Genomic DNA, 21,425 nt, shown 5'->3' with positions numbered 1-21,425 from the left:
GTTGTTGCTGCTGAGTAGCCATACTACTTCTAATTAAGTGGGGCAATAAAGAACCTAAATATGCATGAATTCATGCTCAAAACACACACACATTTTTGGCATTAAGAAAAATGTTAACTATGTAACAATATATATATTTAATTATTTAATTAACATAAATCTAACCTTAACCCAGAACTTTATTTTATTTAACTTGTATTTTTTTGTAGATTCTTATCTAAATTTTCGTATATTTATCTGATATATATATATATATATGTGTGTGTGTGTGTGTGTGTGTGTGTGTGTGTGTGTGTATGTGTGTGTGTGTGTGGGGGTGTGTGTGTAACTAAATCTGTGTAGTAATATTTAATTAACATAAATCTAACCTTAACCCAGAACTTTATTTTATTTAACTTGTATTTTTTTGTAGATTCTTATCTAAATTTTCGTATATTTATCTGATATATATATATATATGTGTGTGTGTGTGTGTGTGTGTGGGTGTGTTTATATATATATATACACTGTTAACAAGTTTTTTTTACACCATTCTCAGAGCCTTCGACGCAACAATATAACAAGCATATTATAAATGTGTAACAAACATTTACTCTAAACTAGAGAGCATCAGTATACATTTTTATACTGATTTCTACTGTCTTCATTTTTTCAGATATTTCATAAGTTCCTGGCTTTATGTGCACATTTTACACTAATACACCACACAGGGAAAACTGTACATGCATGTGAACGGACACAAGCTGTCATGCGTGATGTTGTATAGTCGTCATACAACAAGGGCAGAGAAATGGAATCTCAAGTTCACACAACACTGATCATGAGAACAAACATCTAAAACCGCGTACCAACCAGGGAGGAACAGCCACGTGTCAAGTCAGTTCATTTGGGAACATTGATAATGGGTGGAGTGAACCCCCCTCCGTCGGCAGGCTCGCTTGGTACAGGCCTGATGTCACATCTCCATAGAGAGGACTCCAAACTGAGCATACAGCACTAAATGACAAAGAGCATCACACACACACACACACAGCACAAAATGAAAACCTGACGAGCCAGAAAAACGACCAAATAATGGAAATGGTTTCATTTCCAAAGACACTAAAGCAAATGATCAGCCAATGGAGTATCAGCAAAAAAAAAATATTGATTTTTCTCTTTACAAGTACATGCACACAATGATCTTCACACACAATCATACATAATCCTGCACTTGTTGTGTGTGTGTGTGTGTGTGTGTGTGTGTATGTTTGTGCGGATGCAGGGTGTGTGCGTGTATCAAATGACCCCACCCGCTTTCGCCTCTTTTCTCCCCGCATCCCCGCTCTCCTCCAGACTTGCAGGGAGAAGTAGGCCGTGTAAAGATAGCTCCAGGCAGCCTGAATACTGCCTCCAAAAATATCTGCCAGAAAGAGAGCGAGAGAGAAGAGAGAGGGGGGGGGGGGCGCATAGGAGGAGGGGCGTGGCCTGGGCCTGCCTTGCCACGGTGACGCAGACCACACCTATGGCCACCGTGCACTGTACCTGCACCCTACTAGAGTCTGCACCAAGGTACTGCTCTCCCGTCTCCTAATCACACTGTTGCTTTCTGGGCTTTAGGTCGGTCTGACACAGTTTATGAGTGGGAGAAGGGACTTTGAGGAAATGTCAGGATTTGAATGAGTTCTTCTGTCTTAAAGACGCACAGTTGATTGGAGAACGTGGACGAAGCTGGATGTTCAGCATTGTTTACTTCCTCTTCATTTACTGTCAGTACTGTACAATGAAACAAAGTTACATACTGAGATAAAGTGCACGTGTGCAACACAGACAAACTGGGCTACATAAAGTTCAAACGGGGACACAGACAGCAACATTTAACAAAAAAAAAACATTTAGACAACAATGAGACAGACAGCGCTAAACTAATGAAATGAATAATAAATGTGCAAAGTAAACTAGTGCAAATACTGCTGTGCAAAATGGAACGGTGCATTAATAGACAATATTACTCAATATAACAGTGTGTGTGAGTGTGTCTGTCCAGAGTGTTCAGGTCACTGATGGCCTGTGGCATGAAGCTATCTATGCACAGCTTGGCAGTGAGGGCCTGAATGCTTCGGTACGTTTTTCCGGATGCTAGGAGGATGAAGAGTGCGTGTGAGGGGTGTGTAGAGTCCTTCACAATGCTGGTGGCTTTCCTGATGCATCGTGAGTTGTAAATGTCGGTTATGGAGGGAATAGAGACTCCAATGATCTTCTCCGCTGTCTTCACTATCTGAAGTAGGGTCTTGAGGTCCGATGCGGTGTAGTTCCCAAACCAGACAGTGATACAGCTGGTCAGAATGCTCTCAATAGTCCCTCTATAGGAGGTGGTGAGGATGGATGGTGGGAGATACTGCTGGGATTTCTTGGCTGTTTAGCTGGTGTTGAGAGTCTATGGGAGGTTCTCCTCTATGTGATCTTGACAATCTCCATCGGTGTTCAGTGGGAAGTGGGTCATGTCTGAAGTCAACAATCACCTCTTTCATTTTGTGCGTGTTCAGAAACAGATTGTTGACCTTACCCCAGTCCGTCAGTCATTGCACCTCCTCTCTGTACGCTGAATAAGACCCACCACGGTTGTGTCATTCATGAGCTTGATGATGTGGTTGGAGCTGTGCATCGCTGCACAGTTGTGGGTCAGCAGGGTGAACAGCATTGGACTGAGCACACAGCCCTGAGGAACTCCAGTGTGGAGATGCTGTTCCCAATCCGGACAGACTGAGTTCTCTCAGTCAGGAAGTCATAGATCCAGTTACAGAAGGAGATGTTCAGGCCCATCAGGCTCAGCTTCACGACCAGGTGCTGAGGAATGATGGTGTTGAATGCTGAACTGAAATCTATGAACAGCATTCGTGCGTATGTGTCCGTATTGTCCAGGAAGGTGATGGTCAGATGCAGGGGAGGTGATGGCATCCTCCATGGAGCAGTTCAGACAATAGGCAAATTGTGGGTCCAGGGTGGAGGGCAGCAGGGTCATATGTTTCACCAGGGAAATTAAAACATTAAAATAATTCCCATTTTTCCGGTTTCTAGCGTGCCACAAATACATTTGTTTTGACAGACACATTTATTCAAAGAAATCTGCAGGTCAAATCTGCATGCAACACACACACACACATATACACACACACAAGAAACCTTGCGCAGGATCGGGTATCGGGTGACTTCATTAGTTAAGTGGTGTCTGTTAGAATTGATGGATAACACAGAGTGACCTGCTGTCCCCTGGCAGCTGCCGTATTGACCTGGACGATTGTGCTAAGAACCTCCACTTTATGACGGACCAGCCGGCAACAGCCCTGCAAATCATAACACAACGGAAGCCTCTAGAATTCTGCATACATTCATACAGTGCACCCTGTGAAAGTATTCTGATTAAATCCCTTTTTCCCCTCATAATGACAATGTTAAAAATGTTTACTTGAGGTTTTGGCACATTTAGCATGTGTACATACACAGTATGTAACTGGTCATGTAGGCATTATGTAGGCATTGAGACCACTACTGTCAAAGCTACTGTCCAAATTCTTTCCTTTATTTCATAAAATTTTTAATACACTGCCAATTTAGGAAGAATAGTTATGTTATTCTGACACTATGTGTAACAGCATTGAAAATGCAACTGCACAACGTTAAACTGGCATTTAAACTAAACCGGCCCTTCCCCATCGAAACGTTATTTCATTAGCGTCATCCTTCTGCTCCCTCACCATACGAGCACTTTTCCCCCAGAAGAAAAAGCTCCTTCCTGAGCAACGGGGGCTGCATCATGCAAACCCGCAGCTAATTACCGGCTGCAATTAAGCCAGCCTGCCTTGCATCATTAATGTTCCTGTCAAAGGGCACAAAACTTTGTCCTCTGTACTAAGTTCTATGCGTATATATAACAGCGCATAACACAGCCTCAAAACATTAAAATCTGATGTTGCTAACATGGATGGAAATTTTTATGATTATATGATTTGGTGGAACCTTTTTGCCATTGGCATGTTGACGTCAAGCAAAATTGTTAGGAACGTTCCGGAGCGTTCCAGGCTTTTGCTGTAATTCAGGGCCGCAGGTTAAAGCTTGTCGCTGCCGTCACGAGATCTAACAGACGAACAGACTGACGTAAACACACACAGATCTGAGCACTCGCACAGACACACAGACAGAACGGCGAAAGAGGATGATAAACAACCAGCCATAGTTTTGTGTACAGTATACGACAGTGAGGGGCGCCCCCTACAGAACACTGTGACAACTGCATTCCCAGCCTGCCCACGTAAATAAAATCTTCCAGACCAGAGCAGTAACTGTGAGGGGGGAGAAGGATCTGAGAGCAAAATCATTTCTATCTGTGATTTCACGGTTTAAAAAAGCCTATTCAACCGGCTGTGGCTCCAACCCAGAGAGACTTGCATTAACCAGTTACAGATTCTGCCCCCGGGGGGCATCACAAGGTTACGCGGGCACAAAGGTTGAAGCTGGATTTTTATGAGTGGGGCTTGAAAACATGATTCAACCGGTACCAACCCCCTCCCCACCCACCTGGCCCTCAACATGCTTCTCACAGACAGCAGCGTGTACCTGAGCATGTTCTGGAATGTTCTCTGTATCTGGCCGTACATCTGCTTGTGCATGTGTGTTAAGGTGACAAGCGTGTTTTTTTTTTTTTTGGCTTGTTAGCATGTGCTGCCACCCAGTGGACTGCAATAAAAAACGTATACTACTAAATATACCATTTACATACATACAGTTATTTTATTATGAATAATAAGACTTATAACATTGGGATTGACAGACACTGTGTACACAAAGCATATTAAATGAAGATTCTGCTGGCACAGATCTACAACGTACAAATTACCGGGTACAATTTACAAGGTTGAAGGTTAAAGGTGTTGGTCCACTGACTCGGGCCAAAACAGGTCAAACCTTCACGCTTCCTGTAATTATATTTAGACCAGACATATAGACAGAAACACTGATACAAACTCTGCAAGTGTGCAAACATGTATTCACACATTTCATTTCACTTCTGCTTTCATTTATTCCTGTGCAGTCATCTGCATCCATCGAAAAAAGTGAAACCCCACAAACAGTCCAGCCGTCAGCACCACAAACAGCTCCTCTTTATTAAACAATAACTACATGTTATTAGTGCCAGTGTGAGGGTTCATGAATGTCCAGATCACTGAATATTGCAGAAAATGAGCATCATTCAAGGTTCAAGGTTCAAGATTGGTTTATTTTCAGTACAACAGTATACACAGTATACCGTGTATTGAAATAATGTTTCACACAGACCCCCCTTAGTGAGAAAAATGTATACTGTACAGTATAAAAAGGACCCCAGAACACACAACTGCAAACATGCCTAAGATTCACCCTGAGACTAAAGTGTTGATTATCAAGAGGCTGAAGACCAGATCCACTGCTGATGTGGCAGACCCCTTCAATATGTCTCAGCGTCAAGTACACAGGTTAAAAAAATTATTTCAAGAGACTGGAGACGTTTTTGACAAGCCCAGGTCATGCAGACACCGCAAGACAACTGCTGGAGAGGACTGTTTGTCCAGCAGAGCTGGTCACATGAACATGTTTTCAGTTGTTTTGTTAAGTACATAACTCCACATGTGTTCATTCATAGTTTTGATGCCTTCAGTGAGACTCTACCAATGTAAATGGTCATGAAAATAAAGACAACACGTTGAATGAGAAGGTGTGTCCAAACTTTTGGCCTATACTATACATGCATATTGCAGTCCTGTTTGCTAATTATAAATATGAAGGTGTTAAAATGGAATAAATAAGTCACTAAATAAAAGAGTGACACTGTCCAAGGGGGTCAGTGTAGGTCCAGCGAAAACGAAGCAATCGACCGGCAGACAAGTGTTACTTTGTCAACTCTTACCCAGCAGCCCCCTTTCATCTCAGATGTGTGATAACGCGCCACAGAGCGGCTGCTGTTCTGATTCGGAGACGGACCCCAAAGCCCCTGCTATTTCAAGCTCTTCTCAGAATATCGGTGAAATCCCCAAGGCTCTGAGCCCGGGGACGGGGATGGGTGAAAAGTTGAAAAATGAAAAGAGGGAGAGAGAGAGAGAAACTATTACAGAATCTGTACCAAACACGCTGGGATTAAAAACTGTTAGCAGAATGAAAATGTGTGGAAACTGTAATGCATTTTTTTGAAGGTTCTGTACTTCGAACACACAATCATGTGCATGGCAGGGTTTCCGTGGATCTTTAAAATGTCCTTTATTCGAGTTTCCAAAAAATAAGGCCTTAAATATCCTTAAAAATGACTAGTAATCCTTAAATATAGAGTTTTAAAAGTCTTTATAAATACTGCAGACCCAATAAATAAAATAAAACAAGCCTTGAATCTGTCAGTAATCCGCCGGGCACTGCACACTTCCGGGTTTACTTGCCCGGTTGGGATTGGGTACTGACGGCGCACATGGAAATGACCGGGGGCTGATCCGGGCCTGTTTGGTGCCCTGTGCAAAAAAAATGTCTTTAAAAATCACAAAATAAAATCTTGGGAATCCTGAAGGGACCGCATGATAAAATATGAACAAGCATGGTGTTATTTAAATATTTTCGGACAATATTTTTTTATATAACTCTACAGCTGAAAAACCCTAAAATTTTATATAATCACGTGCGTCATATAAATACCTGGTTTCACGGAATATGGGTGTGACAGAAAGCCCACTTTCAGCAGAATTGTCCAGCTGTTTAATACGGTATACGGTAATGGCATATGTAATCTGTAAGAAGTTTATTATACAACTTCCTGCTGCAGTAGCCTTTCAAAACCATTTACATTTAAATGTACTTACATTTTTTAATATACCAAAATATATACCTTCTATCATCTATGGTTCAATTTAAGTTACATGCCATATTGCACAGCCCTACTCCAAATGTTATGTTGTTTGGCCTAAAATCTAAATTATATGACTGCAGTGTAATGAAACACACCAACAGTAAGAGTACAACTGAAAAGATTACAGAATTATAGAAATTATAGCCTGAACATGGACATTGTACACATAATCTGGGTTGACTGTGTGAGCCGTAATATATTTTCAGATTTTTAGACCTCTATCGCTGATCTTATTTATTTAATAAACAAATGCACTGTGAGATCTCCCTGGTCCATGAAATCAATTCATGCGCATGTACACGTCAATGGAATTACGACCTTAATCGGATTTTTCTGCATATGATGAGATGAGACTGCTTTATGAACAGTAATGTCATATTTAGGCCATATCGCCTGAAAGCAGAAGCTTCCCACGGGAGACTGGTCTCGGCATCCCGCCTCCCTAACGCAGTGCAGTGTGGACCGATGCTGCATGTGTGAAAAACGATGCGCTGCTACGGACTCGTTCCTTCTCCACCCGAGAGCATTGAATGAGGCCGGACTTTTTAAAATGTTTCGAAGGTCGATTTCCCCGTAGCGCTTCCGGAGGGCACTGCGCTTTCACGACAGACAGTCGTTTTTAAATTCGGGACGAGGTCTGGAGAGCCAGAAGGCTCCTCCCAGCGATTCGGTGATGCCAGCCGAAGAAAAGAAAACCGGGATGGAGGTGGGAGGGCGAGAGAGGCTGCGTAGGAGAGAATGAAAGAAACCAAAAAACATCTGCATCTGCCGAGAAAAGCACGGACACAGAGGGCCTATTTAACACAAACAGACACAACGCAACGTGCCCCACAAACACCCAGTTCAGTATGTGTTCATTCGGCCTGTTTCATCACTAGTGATCCATCGCCCAACAGAACCTACAGAAAGTGTAGTCGAATATGAGCGATCACACTGCATTCACACATGTAAATATCCATTCCCAATAGTTAGGCCTTTTAACACACTAATAATCAGAAAACGTCCATGGTTATTATAGACATTTTGCAGACAGAAGCAGGCAAACAGTTGCTTGCAATATTTAGTAAATTGTGTAGAATTAAGTCAGGGTGACCAGATCTCCTCTTCTAACTTGTCTGGGTGATGGAACATTCGTTATGGCTTATTAATGCTAATAATAAAATGGCGTAAAGAAACACACACACACAAAAATAATATATGCAGTGTTATCTTCATTTTACGTGTCCAAAGGTATTTGCGGCTCCCGGTGCTTTCTCTTTTGTGGAGACCGGGTCCGAATGGTTCTTGATTCCCTTAAACTGATATAATGAAAGCTGCAGGCGTAAAATTCGATGACCGTTATGTGTGTGTTTTTTTTTAACATTGCTTAGCAATGCTGCTAGTGGAGATGAAACAGACCTTTGTTTATGGCAGCACAGTTAAACATTACAAGTTCCAGTCCTGCAGGTCTGACTTGTCCAGACACATAATGGCGAGCAAAACAAACACTTCACCACGAGACGGTGGCATGTTGGACTTCCGCACGCGAACATGGCTAGCATGACTGGAGAAAGCGCTGAGCGGGTAAATCCGCGGCCCGACACCCTCCTCCTCGGATCAGTGGGGCCCTTGGCTAGAAACCCTGACGCCTCGTAATAGATCTGTATAGAGAGGCCAGCGCGGAGAACCTCGAGCAGATACCTCGCCCATTCTCGTCCCTTCTGGCGTTCACCATCTCCCCATCCTCACTTTCGCTGCTTTGGGGCATTTTCAGCACACTAACTACCACTGTGTTCGCAAACAATATGGGCCACAGAGCAGACCAGGGCAGAGAAATGCCCCAAATGCTACAGATCATGAGGACTAGCAACTCCAGATAGACCTTTCTATTATTTACTCGGGGTAAACACAAAGTTCAAATGCAGAGAGAGGAGGTTTGGTGAACCCTACTTTTTTGATGGTCTGTTAGTGCGTGTGTCTTCTATTTATTCATGTACATATAAGACGAGGGGATAAGATAAGGGGAGTTAATGAATTTCACTAATCAGAACGCCTGATAACCTACACTACCAGACAAATCTTTCTCATTATGGCTTTTGATTTTTTTTACATAATAGAACAAAACAGAAGACACGAGACTATGAAATAACACACGCGAGGTTGCGTAATAACCAAAAAAAGGCAAAAAGTTGAAGGTCTTAGTCTCTCCAAATCAGGGAGCTTTTGCTGTAGTGGCAGCGATTGGCACCCGGCACCAACCTGCATGACAGCAGGGCGGGTTATAAAGCCCACGTTGAGCCACCCATCAAGGCTGCGACATTTTTAAGTGGACCGTGCAACGTACGAGTAATGTTGTTTTCAGTTCTGCCAATCGCCACACGCCTGTGGGTTTGTTCACATTCTCCCCTTTTGTTTCCCCTGTTTTTTGGCCCTAGAGCCGATTTGTTTGTGTTTGTTTGCGTTTAATAAATCATTGTTTCAAGTATGTCCCGCCTCTGCACTCCGCTCAGAGGCATACTCTGTTTATTAAATTATATTTAAAAAAACTAACATTTTATTACAAATAATAAAACGTAATTCAACCTCTGTAAAATCACCAGTCATGTCTAATCTCCTCTCAATTCTCCAGACTGAACGTTTGGGCCAGTCTTTATAGACCAAAACTCAAGCATTTATAAATCAATTATCTTCAGACAACCATTGAACCAGGTCATAACATTCACATAATACATTAATCATTAAAAAAATGTCATTGAATTTCATTAAATACTTCATTTACAACATTTGCCTTAATTAAATAAAACAGTTTAAAAGTCTCCAACTCAATGCAATTTGGTATGTCCTAGCTCTGCCCCTTCCCCAATACCCTGGAAAACCATCCCCGCAGTCTTTTCCATCAAGCGATATACAATCAATACCATCGGCTGCTTGGAGTGTTTGGTATCAAGGTAAAAAGAGGCGACTCACTTTCTCATACTAAACATTAGAGGTGTGAACCATCACTGGTCTTACGATTCGATTCGATTACGATCATCAATGCCTCGATATCGATGCATTATGATGCATCCCATCAGTTTTCTACATTGTCGCCTGATGTTCTCAAAGAGTTAAGGTTTGATTTGCTACTGTGGGCAGAAAAACTATGAGCGTTCAGTCTGTGCTCACCTTGTAACAGTCATATATACTTGTAGTATTCCTTTAAATATTCACGCAACCCTGCACAGTGGGCGGAGTTAGTCGCCTGCCCCGGTCCTGATGCAGATCGACTCTCCACCAAGCAGAGGAGCCGAGCAGACTGGTCCAAGCTACCATTGTCCCTTAATTATTTAAATCTGTATTTCATAAAAGCATCAACGTTTGGTACGTGTAGCGTCCCCGTCTCATGTATGGACGGTTACCGACATTTACACGGGCATGACGGAACTGAGGTGCCGTAAGCATAATAAATAGAGAGCGTGATGGAAACCCCAACAGCGGCATGAGATTCTCTTTCTTCCCGTTGGACCTCCTTTCTCTGCATGCTCCACCAGAGGTTCCTCCAGTACACACCGACCCAAACCCGTTACAACCCGAAGCCACAAACGCCAGGAAAACGGCTGGTCCGGACGTCTGTAGTGTCAGGTGGGCGCGGACTGAACACAGGCTGTTTTCTGCTTACTGGAGAAAAGCTAAAGCCAAATGCTGTACGTGCTGTGCTAACCACGGGGCTCATCCTCAAAAAGTATGCGCGGTTTTCTAAAGATGATGAAGATGATAAGTTATAGATTTGTTGATCTCCGGAGCTCTACTCAGTCACTACTTTTAAATGAGAATTTATATGCCGCCGTCAGAAAATCAATGTTCTTATTATAAAATCAATTATGTTCTGCACTGCATTGGTGCCGAATTGTCCACGTCTGCATCGCGATGTATCGATTATATGATTAATTTCAACACCCCTACTAAACATAATTTGTTTCTTGCATTGAATTTTATTAAAAATGTCTCCAATAACCACAGTAGTAGGTGTGACTGGTAGTTCACATGTCCCTGGCCCCGATTATGATGTCCACTGACACCTCATTTACATGAGATATTATTTAGGTATAGATATTTGTTACATTTGTGTCATTTTGTATCTCTTACTTCTAAAAGCACACTTTCCAAGCATACTATCTGGAAAAAATTATCATTATGTAATATATCCATACAAATAACTATAAACAAACTGACATGAGGAGGTTTATTAAACCTGTTTGTTCGGCATGGATTACACTAGTCCATTATGCAACGGGATAAAACGCATTTTACATAAACATTATATGTTACACAGTTGCCCTATGTCGTAGGGTGATGTCCAGAACTGCTTTTCCTCTCGTTCTTCCTAATTTAATTTGATTAGGGCCGAGACCAGAGCAGGGGGTTGGAACTCCTCATCCAGGAAAAATAGGTAACCGTAGACGGCCTGTGTGACCAGGCGCGTCCGGTGTGTACAGCACCTACCCCCGCTACCATGGCAAAACAGGCTCCGGGCCGGTCTGCACGGCGTGTCGGGGAAATGTGAGACGGAAACCAATGCCGTTTATTATGCAGAGCGGCGTGTGACCAGCGTGATAATCATGATAACGTACTACGAGCCCCCTGCGCAAGTGTCACGAATTTCATCGATTATGTAATGGGACGAAAATAACTGTCCAGATGGATGGGTCAATTTTGCAAGGACTGATATGAATGTGCTGCACACTGCATATCAGATTAGAATTCATCTATTAATTACATGCATTTGAGTTGATTAATTAAAGCGGGCTAATGTTCTACAAAGCAGTTGATGGGTATCAGCTTCATTTGAGTGACAGCTGCCTGAATCTGTGATATCCAGCAAGGACCCACCACGCGGCGTACTTAAGCACTAAGCTGATTGGCCGACTTGAACGCCAGTCAGATCTCGATCTCTCCATCGCTTCCTGTCCCCGCCCCCTCGCTGCACAAAACCTAAAGACACGTTCACGCGAGTTCGCACGAATGCGAGGCAACGACAACGGCGGCTGTCAGAGCTAGAACGCGATATCTCGGGCGCACGTCCGGGAAGACACATCCACCAAATGCAAAGCAACGCAAAATTAAATAGTCCTCCCACATACAGAAGTTTTAAAATTATCACTAGCATAGAGTGATAAAAGCGGTAGTGGCCTAGTGGGTACGTCACTTGAACCAGAAGACCACAAAGTCACAGGTTCAAAACCCACTTATTGTGTCCCTGAGTAAGACACTTAACCCTGAGTGTCTCCTGGGGGACTGTCCCCGTCACTACTGATTGTATGTCGCTCTGGATAAATGTTGATAAATGTAAATGTAAGACTCTCCTGTACAGGTTACAGGATGTTTAAGTCAAAATATGTAATTTTGCTAAGAAAAAATAAGAAATTCACGCTTTGCTCTTAATCATGTCTACGGTTTTTCACCCGCATATCTAGGTCATGTGACAGCTGTTATAATGTAGATGAAAGACCACGCCCACTTTTGTCTGTTCTTAAAGCCCTAATGAATACCTACAATGGCCTTTCTAATACTTCCTTTAGTGCTTTGTTTAGTTTTTCAGATGACTGGAGTACTGATTTCTTGCTATATGCGCACGCTACACACATTTGTCCTTTCTGAGAATTTCCATTACATCATCAAGCAGATAAAAGTTGGACTATATGGCCTAAAGTTAATATGCCTGTGTCCGTTTGAGTGCTCTTAAAAACGGCCTGGAATGGAAATTTGATGGCCCTGCACTGTTAAAACCCCAAAGGGGCATTTGTTTCGTACTGGACCTCTCCCCAAAAGCCTTATCCATATTATCCTTATAATCCCAACCCAAATTAAAAGCCTCTTCTCACTGCAATTTCCTGACTTTTTCTCCCCTTTCACCAGTGAGAATCTTGCCACGCATTTACAGTGCTGTTTGCGGATCACTCTGACGATCGTATGCCATTGATGGTGCTGCTATGAGGCAGATGAGTATGAGCGCGGGAGTAGGAGTGATTACGCAACTGTCATAGTGACCTCCCGCCTCACCACAGTCAATACTTTAATTCAAGTCAAGATGGCAAGTGACCCAAAACAAGCAGCCGGGGATCAAAGACCCAGTCGGGGCTTAAATAACACTGGATAAGGCCTGATAAACACTGCCTGCCACATGGATATAAATAGGCCGTGAAAATTATTAACACACAAACACACACACAACCACACACAATCCCCAAACACACACTTCCCTCTCAGCTATAAACCACGCCCACTCGTTCCAGCTCTCTAGTGTGCTGGGCTGCCAGGTTCTAGTGAAAAGGTATTTTCAGCTCTGCTCCTGCTCGACTCGGTGAGGGAGCGGCCGGGTCAGATTTAGGTGGGCGGGGAGTTAAAAAACGGACGAGCGTCCCCTTGGGTCACGACCAGAATGTCGGCGTCGGCATGAAAAGGAACACCTTTCACAGTCGCATGAATAGACAACAAAACACAACGTGGTCACAATGTGGCACCAGAAATGCACACTGCCTACAATTTATAGTCATTATGTCATAAAATGGTAAAATCATCTGGGTATGGATCTTAAAGAAGGATGAACAAATACTTTGCTGATATTAGTAGTAAAATATTGCATTTTACGTGGAGTTACAAAGACCGAATTTGTGCAGAATTGATACTGAAAGTTTCACTGCCTTCATTTTAGGAGGGGTTATGATTTTGGAGAGAGGATGGTCTTATAATTATCTAATTAAGGCAGTTAAAAATAAGCTTAATGAGTAAATGTAAATTAATTGTATATGTGTTGCATATTAGATTCATTTCTTACATTTATATATGAGTAATTACATAATTTTGGAGAGGAATAATTTATATCTATAGTTGTGGAATAGAAGTGAGTATCATTGTATTATAATATGATAACAAATGTTATCATATTATAATGCAATGTTTAAGTGCAGTAATACCATGACAACTAATTTGAATAAAAATTGAAAAAAAGAACACTACAACAGTAGTTCATGCACACAACCACTTTCACACAGCGAGGGCAAAACCACTGATGCAGATGCGACGTTAAGAGCCTACCACACTATCCACTTCATCTTTTCAGCAGCAGCGCACACTACAAAACTGACCCGTTTCACACTGGCCTTACTGGTCACATGTGACACATGCAAATCATGTACACCACAGCCAGCAACGATAAAAACACAGATACGACAGGAAGACTGTTAATGCAACATGCGGTGCAAAAAAAGTGGCAAGTTCATATTATCTCCTGGAATGAGTTCTGTGCAACTCCTGTGCCACAGGTCATTGCCACTAGCAACTTGCAACCACACACTTCACAGTGTTGCCAGGACCGCGTATTTGCCTTTGACATTATTATTTTGTAATTATAGTTATAATTACAAAACAATATCCAAGTCCCAAATTGTCACACGCACACATGGTGAAAGTGAAAGTCAAGTGATTGTCACACGTGATACACAGCAGCACAGCACAGTGCACACAGTGAAATTTGTCCTCTGCATTTAACCCATCACCCTGAGTGAGCAGTGGGCAGCCATGACAGGTGCCCGGGGAGCAGTGTGTGGGGACGGTGCTTTGCTCAGTGGCACCTCAGTGGTAACTTGGCAGATCGGGATTCGAACCAGCAACCTTCTGATTACGGGGCCGCTTCCTTAACCACTATGCCACCACTGCCCCAATGGTCTCCCATTAATGGGATGTATTTCAGTTATTTTGGTTTTAATTGGTCAATTGGCTGCGTTGGTTACGCGGACCTGGCAACACAGCAGCGCAAGTGCCCAGAAGAGCTGGATGCGCGGTTGCCAGGTCGATATATTTCAGGCAACACTTTAATCAACGATTGAGGAAACATCGGTGTAAAATGATATTGGAAAAGAATACATAGAAATGAATATATATTTAATGCACACGTATAGCAACGGTCTTTCTTTAGTGCCTTGACAACGCGTAATAAACTGCTCGTAAACATGTCTACGTGTGGGGTAGTGAAAATTTCAAATATTATGAATGAATGTCACTGTACATTAAACGAAGCCCGTCGAGGCTGGTCGGCGCGTCTCGTTCGAAGAGATTTGGGATGGAAATGCCGCCTAAACCTGGCAACGCCGGCTGGGTGGATGCGAGCCCTCCGAAAAGCTGCACCGTCGCCGCCAGTGCGCCTGTGTGACGAGCGGCGACAAACCCGCACGAGCTCGCCGGGCGAGAACAGGTCCCCTCTGTCCCCGACCGCCGCCCCGCTTACCTCCGGTGATGGGCTGTCTTGTCCTTCTTCCCTTTCGGCCTCCGCTTCCGGGCCTGGATGGCCATCACTGCGCGCAAGATCCCGGCCGGAGGGATGGAGAGACGCGGGGGAGGGACCGGGGGTGGGGGGGGGGAAGAAGCGACAGACAGTCATGAGGCGGCCGGTCGGTCTGGCATCGCGCGACAAAAAAAGGTCACACAAACTCCTCTTAGGAGAGCCTACCCTTCCGCGAGCTCATGGCGTTCTCCTGCCGACCCTCGGCGGCGGCGCGAAGCGGCTTCCTCTCGCGCTTGCCTCCAGGCTCTCCGGAGCAGGCGCGCGCCCGGGCGCGCTCCCCCTCCTCCGCCGAGACGGGACGTGCGGGCGGGCGGGCGCGTGCCCGCGCCGACGGACGCGGGGGCGCGCGCGGCCCGTCACGCCGAGCCGAAGGTACGCGGGTGGCGCTCGCTTCCGCGAGGTCCCTGCTGCTGCGTGTCAAAATAAAAGTCGTTTTTACAAAAAGCCTTATTACACACACACATATATGTAAAAAAAAAATAAAAAATTAACTCACAAATGCAGAATTTGCTTGTGACGTGAATAAATGCATGTTTGTGAGTCATTACATTTTTTACATATACATATGCAGTACAGGGTGGTAGTAGCCTAGTGGGTAACACACTCGCCTATGAACCAGAAGACCCAGGTTCAAATCCCACTTACTACCATTGTGTCCCTGAGCAAGACACTTAACCCTGAGTGTCTCCAGGGGTGGGACTGTCCCTGTAACTACTGATTGTAAGTCGCTCTGGATAAGGGCGTCTGATAAATGCTGTAAATGTACAGGCCAAAAGTCTGGACACACCTTCTCATTCAATGTGTTTTCTTTATTTTCATGACCATTTACGTTGGTAGATTCTCACTTAAGGCATCAAAACTATGAATGAACACATGTGGAGTTATGTACTTAACAAAAAAGTGGAGACCTGGCCTCCACAGTCACCGGACCTGAACCCAGTTGAGATGGTTTGCAGAGTGAAGGCAAAGGGGCAAAAAAGTGCTAAACACTTCTGGGAACTCCTTCAAGACTGTTGGAAAAGCATTTCAGGTGACGACCTCTAGGAGCTCATCGAGAGTTTGTATTGTAACTTTTTATATTATACAGTCTACATATTGTCTATACTATTGTTTTTTATCCTGTACTGTCCACTTTCTGCCATGACAATGTGAATTTCCCACTTGTGGGATTTAATTAAGGATTAGTATTATCTTATCATCATGTGTTGATGTAGGAGGGCATTGGGTAAATAAAATAAAGTTATCTGACATAAAAAATAAAGTTATCTGACATGTGATGGCTTGATGGTTTAATCGTTCCAAACTGCGTCACAGGTACGTTTCTTGTCTGCAGTGGTCTGTACCTGCAAAAAATGGACCTGTGTCCATCACCAAAAGCACCTCTTGGTAGTACCGGAACTGAATCAGAGCAATGGAAGAAATGAAAATGATAAATTGACACATGACACCAGTGCACACAGTGAAATTTGCCTGCTTGTCCCTGGACGTATGCTCCCATGTGTTCTGTGTGGCTGGCTGTGTTTTTGTGTCCTGTCTCTTTTAGGCTGACTTCGAGGGAGGAGTTGAAGCCTAACAGCTGCCTATTGGTCACCTCCACCTATAGAACGAGACTTCGGATGGTGTTCGGGAGGTCCCCAGGGTCCACGGAGATCTGCAAGGAGCTCTGTTGGGGATCTCATTCATGTGTCTTGTTGCTTTGCGCGATAGACCCCTTTAGCCTGTACTGATGTTGGTTGGCTTTGCTGAGTCTGCTGTTTTATTGTTCCTGTTAGCTCACTGTAAATTAAAGCACTGTTTGTATGCTTTGTTTGGTTGTGTGTGTAACAGTGGACGTCCTCCTCTCCACATCCTCCTCCGCTCGGGATTCAAACCGGCAACCTTATGATTACTGGTCTGTTTCCTTACTGCCCCATGTGGCGTGATCCGATGAATTACATTGTCTTTCACATCATATCAAGCCAGTGGAGGCGGCGTGATGCTTTTTCCAATGTTCTGCATGTTAACCTGTGCCACCTCCCTAAACACTGTGGCTAACCAAGTACAACTGTCCATGAAAAACGGCATTCCCTGTTGGTAGCACCCTCTTACATGATGCACTTTGTCACGGTGCAAATGTTTCAAGGATATTTTGAGGAACCTGTTTAAGGGGTTGATGTTGTACCTCCAAATTTTACATTTGCATCCACAGAATTTGGCAGACGCTCTTATCAAGAGCAACTTACAGAATTGCTTTAATGCACTTTGTTTGTTTCACTAGGACCCGATCTGCAAATACAGTTGGTTTATTAACTCAGAAACCAGCCCTTCTTAATCTAACTATTTCATATAAAGGGAAGGTTTTTGGCTTTCATTTGAAATCTTTAGTGAGATTTAGTGAATTGTTCTGCTCTCAGTCCAGTTGAGGTTGATAGAGGATGAGACTGATAAAGGTTCCGTTCAACCTTATTTTGAACATGCTAAAGTAGGTCATAGATGGGCAAAAAAAGATTTTTCATCTGTGGGTTTAATTCTGAGGAAAGGAAAAGAGTGAAGATGTAGGGTGAAAGGTTACTTCAAGGTTGTTTCATTATTCATTGAAATTATAGTTTCATAGTGTAGAATTAGTCTTGGAGGATTTTGAACAGTAGGTGGCGTTTTGAGCCACCGTAAATAAAACATAATTTCAGAAACCTGAACACCAATGTTTTCAGTAGATTGAAGTCATATAGTTTAGTGTGTGTGTGTGTGTGTGTGTGTGTGTGTTAGAAAGAGATTGCACAGGAATCTTTTTAGATCTGTTAGAATTTCCCATTCTGTCATTAAAATGCACAGTGGCTTTCTCAGTGCAAATCTGCAGCCTATTTGGAACAGGACGGTCTGAGTGCACTGTCACGGGAAACGTGTCCATATGAGGACTAAAGGGTGCAGTCAGGAGCTCTACAAGTATCAGCATGGTACATTGGCAAATAAGATTTGCAAGGTGATGGTCAGAAGCGCAGTCCTGAGAATCATTTACATTTACAGCATTTATCAGATGCCCGTATCCAGAGCGAATTACAATAAGTAGTTACAGAGACAGTCCCCCCTGGAGCAATTTAGGGTTAAGTGTCTTTCTCAGGGACACAATGGCAGTAAGCGGGATTTGAACCTGGGTCTTCTGGTTCATAGACAAGTGTGTTACCACTAGACTACTACCCACCCCAAATCAAAGCAGTACCGTGTGGTGAACTGGATGCCCTCAACAGTTGGGCACATTTGTAGTGGTCATCTGACACAACCAGAATATCAACCTAAAAACACACTTTTGTGCATCAGTAATTTGCATTTCACCTACATCTTCTCCACTGACTCCATCAGACCATCATGGCATCTCTCAGCACAATGGAAGTTCAGACAGTGGTGGGTCAGGTTCACAATGTGCGGGACTTTCTTCAGCATAATAAATCTTGGGTTGTTTGCCTTTTGGAGCCATTATTTTGCAAAGGTGTGTATACTGAAAACACTGAAATATCCTCAAATTTTCTAATGGTATTCTTACTTCTGACTTGGATGTTCTTCTTTGATATGTTTCTTTTCAATTAAATCTAGCTCAAATTGGATCCTGTGAGTAGGTGAACAGAATTTTGGGATTGAGGGCTTTCAACCGTTTCCTTGATCTGTGGAATTGTGCTGTGGCCTCTTTTCCTTCATAACTATGTTCAAAATGAACAAATCAGTCAGAAGTGCTTTCATGTTCATACATGCATATGTACAATTGTATAGTTGTATGAAACAATTATCATGTATACAGTATAATAATGTGACATGGCATTTTGTATGATTTAGTTTTTTTCAATTGAAGTAGCCCTCCCATTGTCGTGAAGTGACCGTTCCATTCCTCACGACTGTCATAAATAAGCAGAAAATCCCGAGTTGTCACTCATTCGAAATGTATGTAAAGTGAATTTAATGCACTTTCTCCTCATTTATTTATTCTGCAATAAAATATTGTTTTGCTAATGTCTTGTATGAGTGTTGGTGTAAGCTGACACTAATTTAGGGGCAGTGGTGGCCCCTAATTTTGCCGGTTCAAATCCCGATCTGCCAAGGTGCCACTGAGCAAAGCACTGCTCCCACTGCTCCCCGGGCGCCTTTCATGGCTGCCCACTGCTCACAGAGGTTTAAAACAACCCAATAGACCCTATCATGAGCCACGATCACCTGCAACTAAGGAGGATTTTTCATATTTTTCATGACACTGTGCCAGTGTGGATGAGGGTCCAGTGCCAGTCTGAAATGAACCTGGTAGTGAGATCATGCTTTGCCACCTATCATTCCCAACAAGGTCTTACAATTCAATTTAGCAAACTTTTTTGTTACATTTAAAAATTGACAGATGAACAAAGTCAGCGTGCTTACAGAAACCCACAGACAAATCTGGCAGCTACCTGAATGATAAATGGTTGTGTCTCACCAACTCAAGTCGGTTTGCGTGACGAATTGAGGAACCATTGGAAAGTAACGTCTGGGTTACTTACGAACATATTTCTGGGCTGATACTGCTATAAGGGGGCAAATAATAAGGAATAATATAAAATTCTATTAATGCAATTAACAAAAGCTAACATTTGTTTTATTGTTTTTAAGCAGGTCAAATATTGTGAATCATTTAGTGGAATGAAAAAAATGAAACGAAACCACACAGGCTATAAAACGTGTGCCTTTTGAGCATCTGCAGCTCTGGAGGACGTTCTGCGTGACACCTCTGTTCCAATAAACACCATCCATGCCAACGGACGAAGTCATAGAGGCACAACGAGGGCCACAGCCCCTGAAACCCTTTCTTCTTACACCTACTGGGTTTTCTTCAGCACCTGCTGCTGCTGCCAGACGATGGGATCTTTGGCGATCAGGGAACCCAAATAGGTGCATGACCGGCGAGCTGCCGAGGCTTCATGGGGGACCTGGGCGTTAAATGTTTTTCTTCCAGGTGAAGTGCAGCTTGGCCCAAGGCAAGGTCCAGGAAAGCTTCTAACACGTCGCTCAACTACAATCTGGCTGCACTGATCTTCGGGTTTTATTTTGTGGCCTTTGGTTATATATGACTCTTACCTGCAAAATTCAAGACCTTGCCAGTGACACCGGACATCGAGGTCACTGAATTAACACTGCCACTGTGTCTCATGTTATAAATCATTTTTATAATATTATAATTTTTTTTGCCTGTCACGCACTGGCTGTATTATAAATATGCATCAACCTTTGATCTGTATCAGTAGCATGAGCAGAGTAAATCTATGCTTAACAGTGTGGCGAACCTTGAAGCTGAGGCATCTGTATTTCTGTTCAGTTTTTCTTCTCCAGGGGTTGCGAGCAGGTGGCAAAAGTGTCCCTGCTAGATGACTGTTGACTGTGTTCATTCAAAGTTTTACATGAGTGGAAATAAAACTTTTTTTTAATTGTCTGCATGTCATTGTAATTTGCCTGTGCAAAAAAAAACAGATTAATGCTTGAGATTCACCAAGTGTTTCAATGAGGGGAAAAAACACAAACCCACAGTGACATTTCCACACCAGACATTTGGAAGCGAAATTGTGTCATGTCATGTTGTGGTCTGTGGTCTCTCTGGTCATGAGCATTAACTTCTCACTTTCTTATTGTCGAACTTGTGTACAGAATCAACAACAGAGTGAATAAAAAGATTGTATTCATAGTTGGGGGTCCTAGTGAACCCGGAATTGATCTCTTCATCAATGGTAACTTGAAAGCACATTGTAAGTCGCTCTGGATAAGGGCGTCTGCCAAATGCCGTAAATGTAAATGAATGAGCTGGAGCTGCTTTGGAGCTGCTGGCCAGTCAAATGAGATACATTTTCTTAATTTCTGCACAGAGCTGTTTTTGCTTTTTTTTTTTTTGCCTTGATGGACTTTCTCTCCTCTTCCTGAGTGGGCGAGTTGAAATGTCCTGTGCTTGCTGTGTCACCAGCGTGTGGCCATCATCAGGCTTATTGAGTTTTAATTTACATTTACGGCACTTATCCACAGCGACCTAAAATGAGTGGTTACAGGGACAGACCCCCTGGAGACACTCAGGGTTAAGAGTCTTGCTCAGGTAGTAAGTGGGCTTTTGAACCTGGGTCTGGTCTAGATGTAAAAGTGCTTGAAACATCAGTTTTGATACATTATGTTGTTAATATTAACCAACATTTTTTCACCAAATCTTATATTTTATTACTTACCCTTGCTTTGAACAATCATTTGGTCGAC

General features: G+C 43.1%; 1 protein-coding gene across 1 annotated transcript in view; it reads right to left on the bottom strand.

The window, feature by feature from the left end:
- Positions 1-15,595, bottom strand: part of srpk2 (SRSF protein kinase 2) — a 51,574-nt gene extending 35,979 nt beyond the window's left edge. Inside the window, 2 exon segments of the mRNA XM_028957914.1 lie at positions 15,144-15,210; positions 15,366-15,595. Of these exon segments, the coding sequence (XP_028813747.1) occupies positions 15,144-15,210; positions 15,366-15,381 (83 nt within the window). The 5' untranslated portion in view covers positions 15,382-15,595.
- Positions 15,596-21,425: the final 5,830 nt, after the last annotated feature.

This window comes from Denticeps clupeoides, chromosome 17 (genome assembly GCF_900700375.1).
Source record: "Denticeps clupeoides chromosome 17, fDenClu1.1, whole genome shotgun sequence".
NCBI lineage: Eukaryota > Metazoa > Chordata > Actinopteri > Clupeiformes > Denticipitidae > Denticeps > Denticeps clupeoides.
Note: the sequence above shows the minus strand (reverse complement) of the source record. Positions and strands in the feature narration are given on the sequence as shown.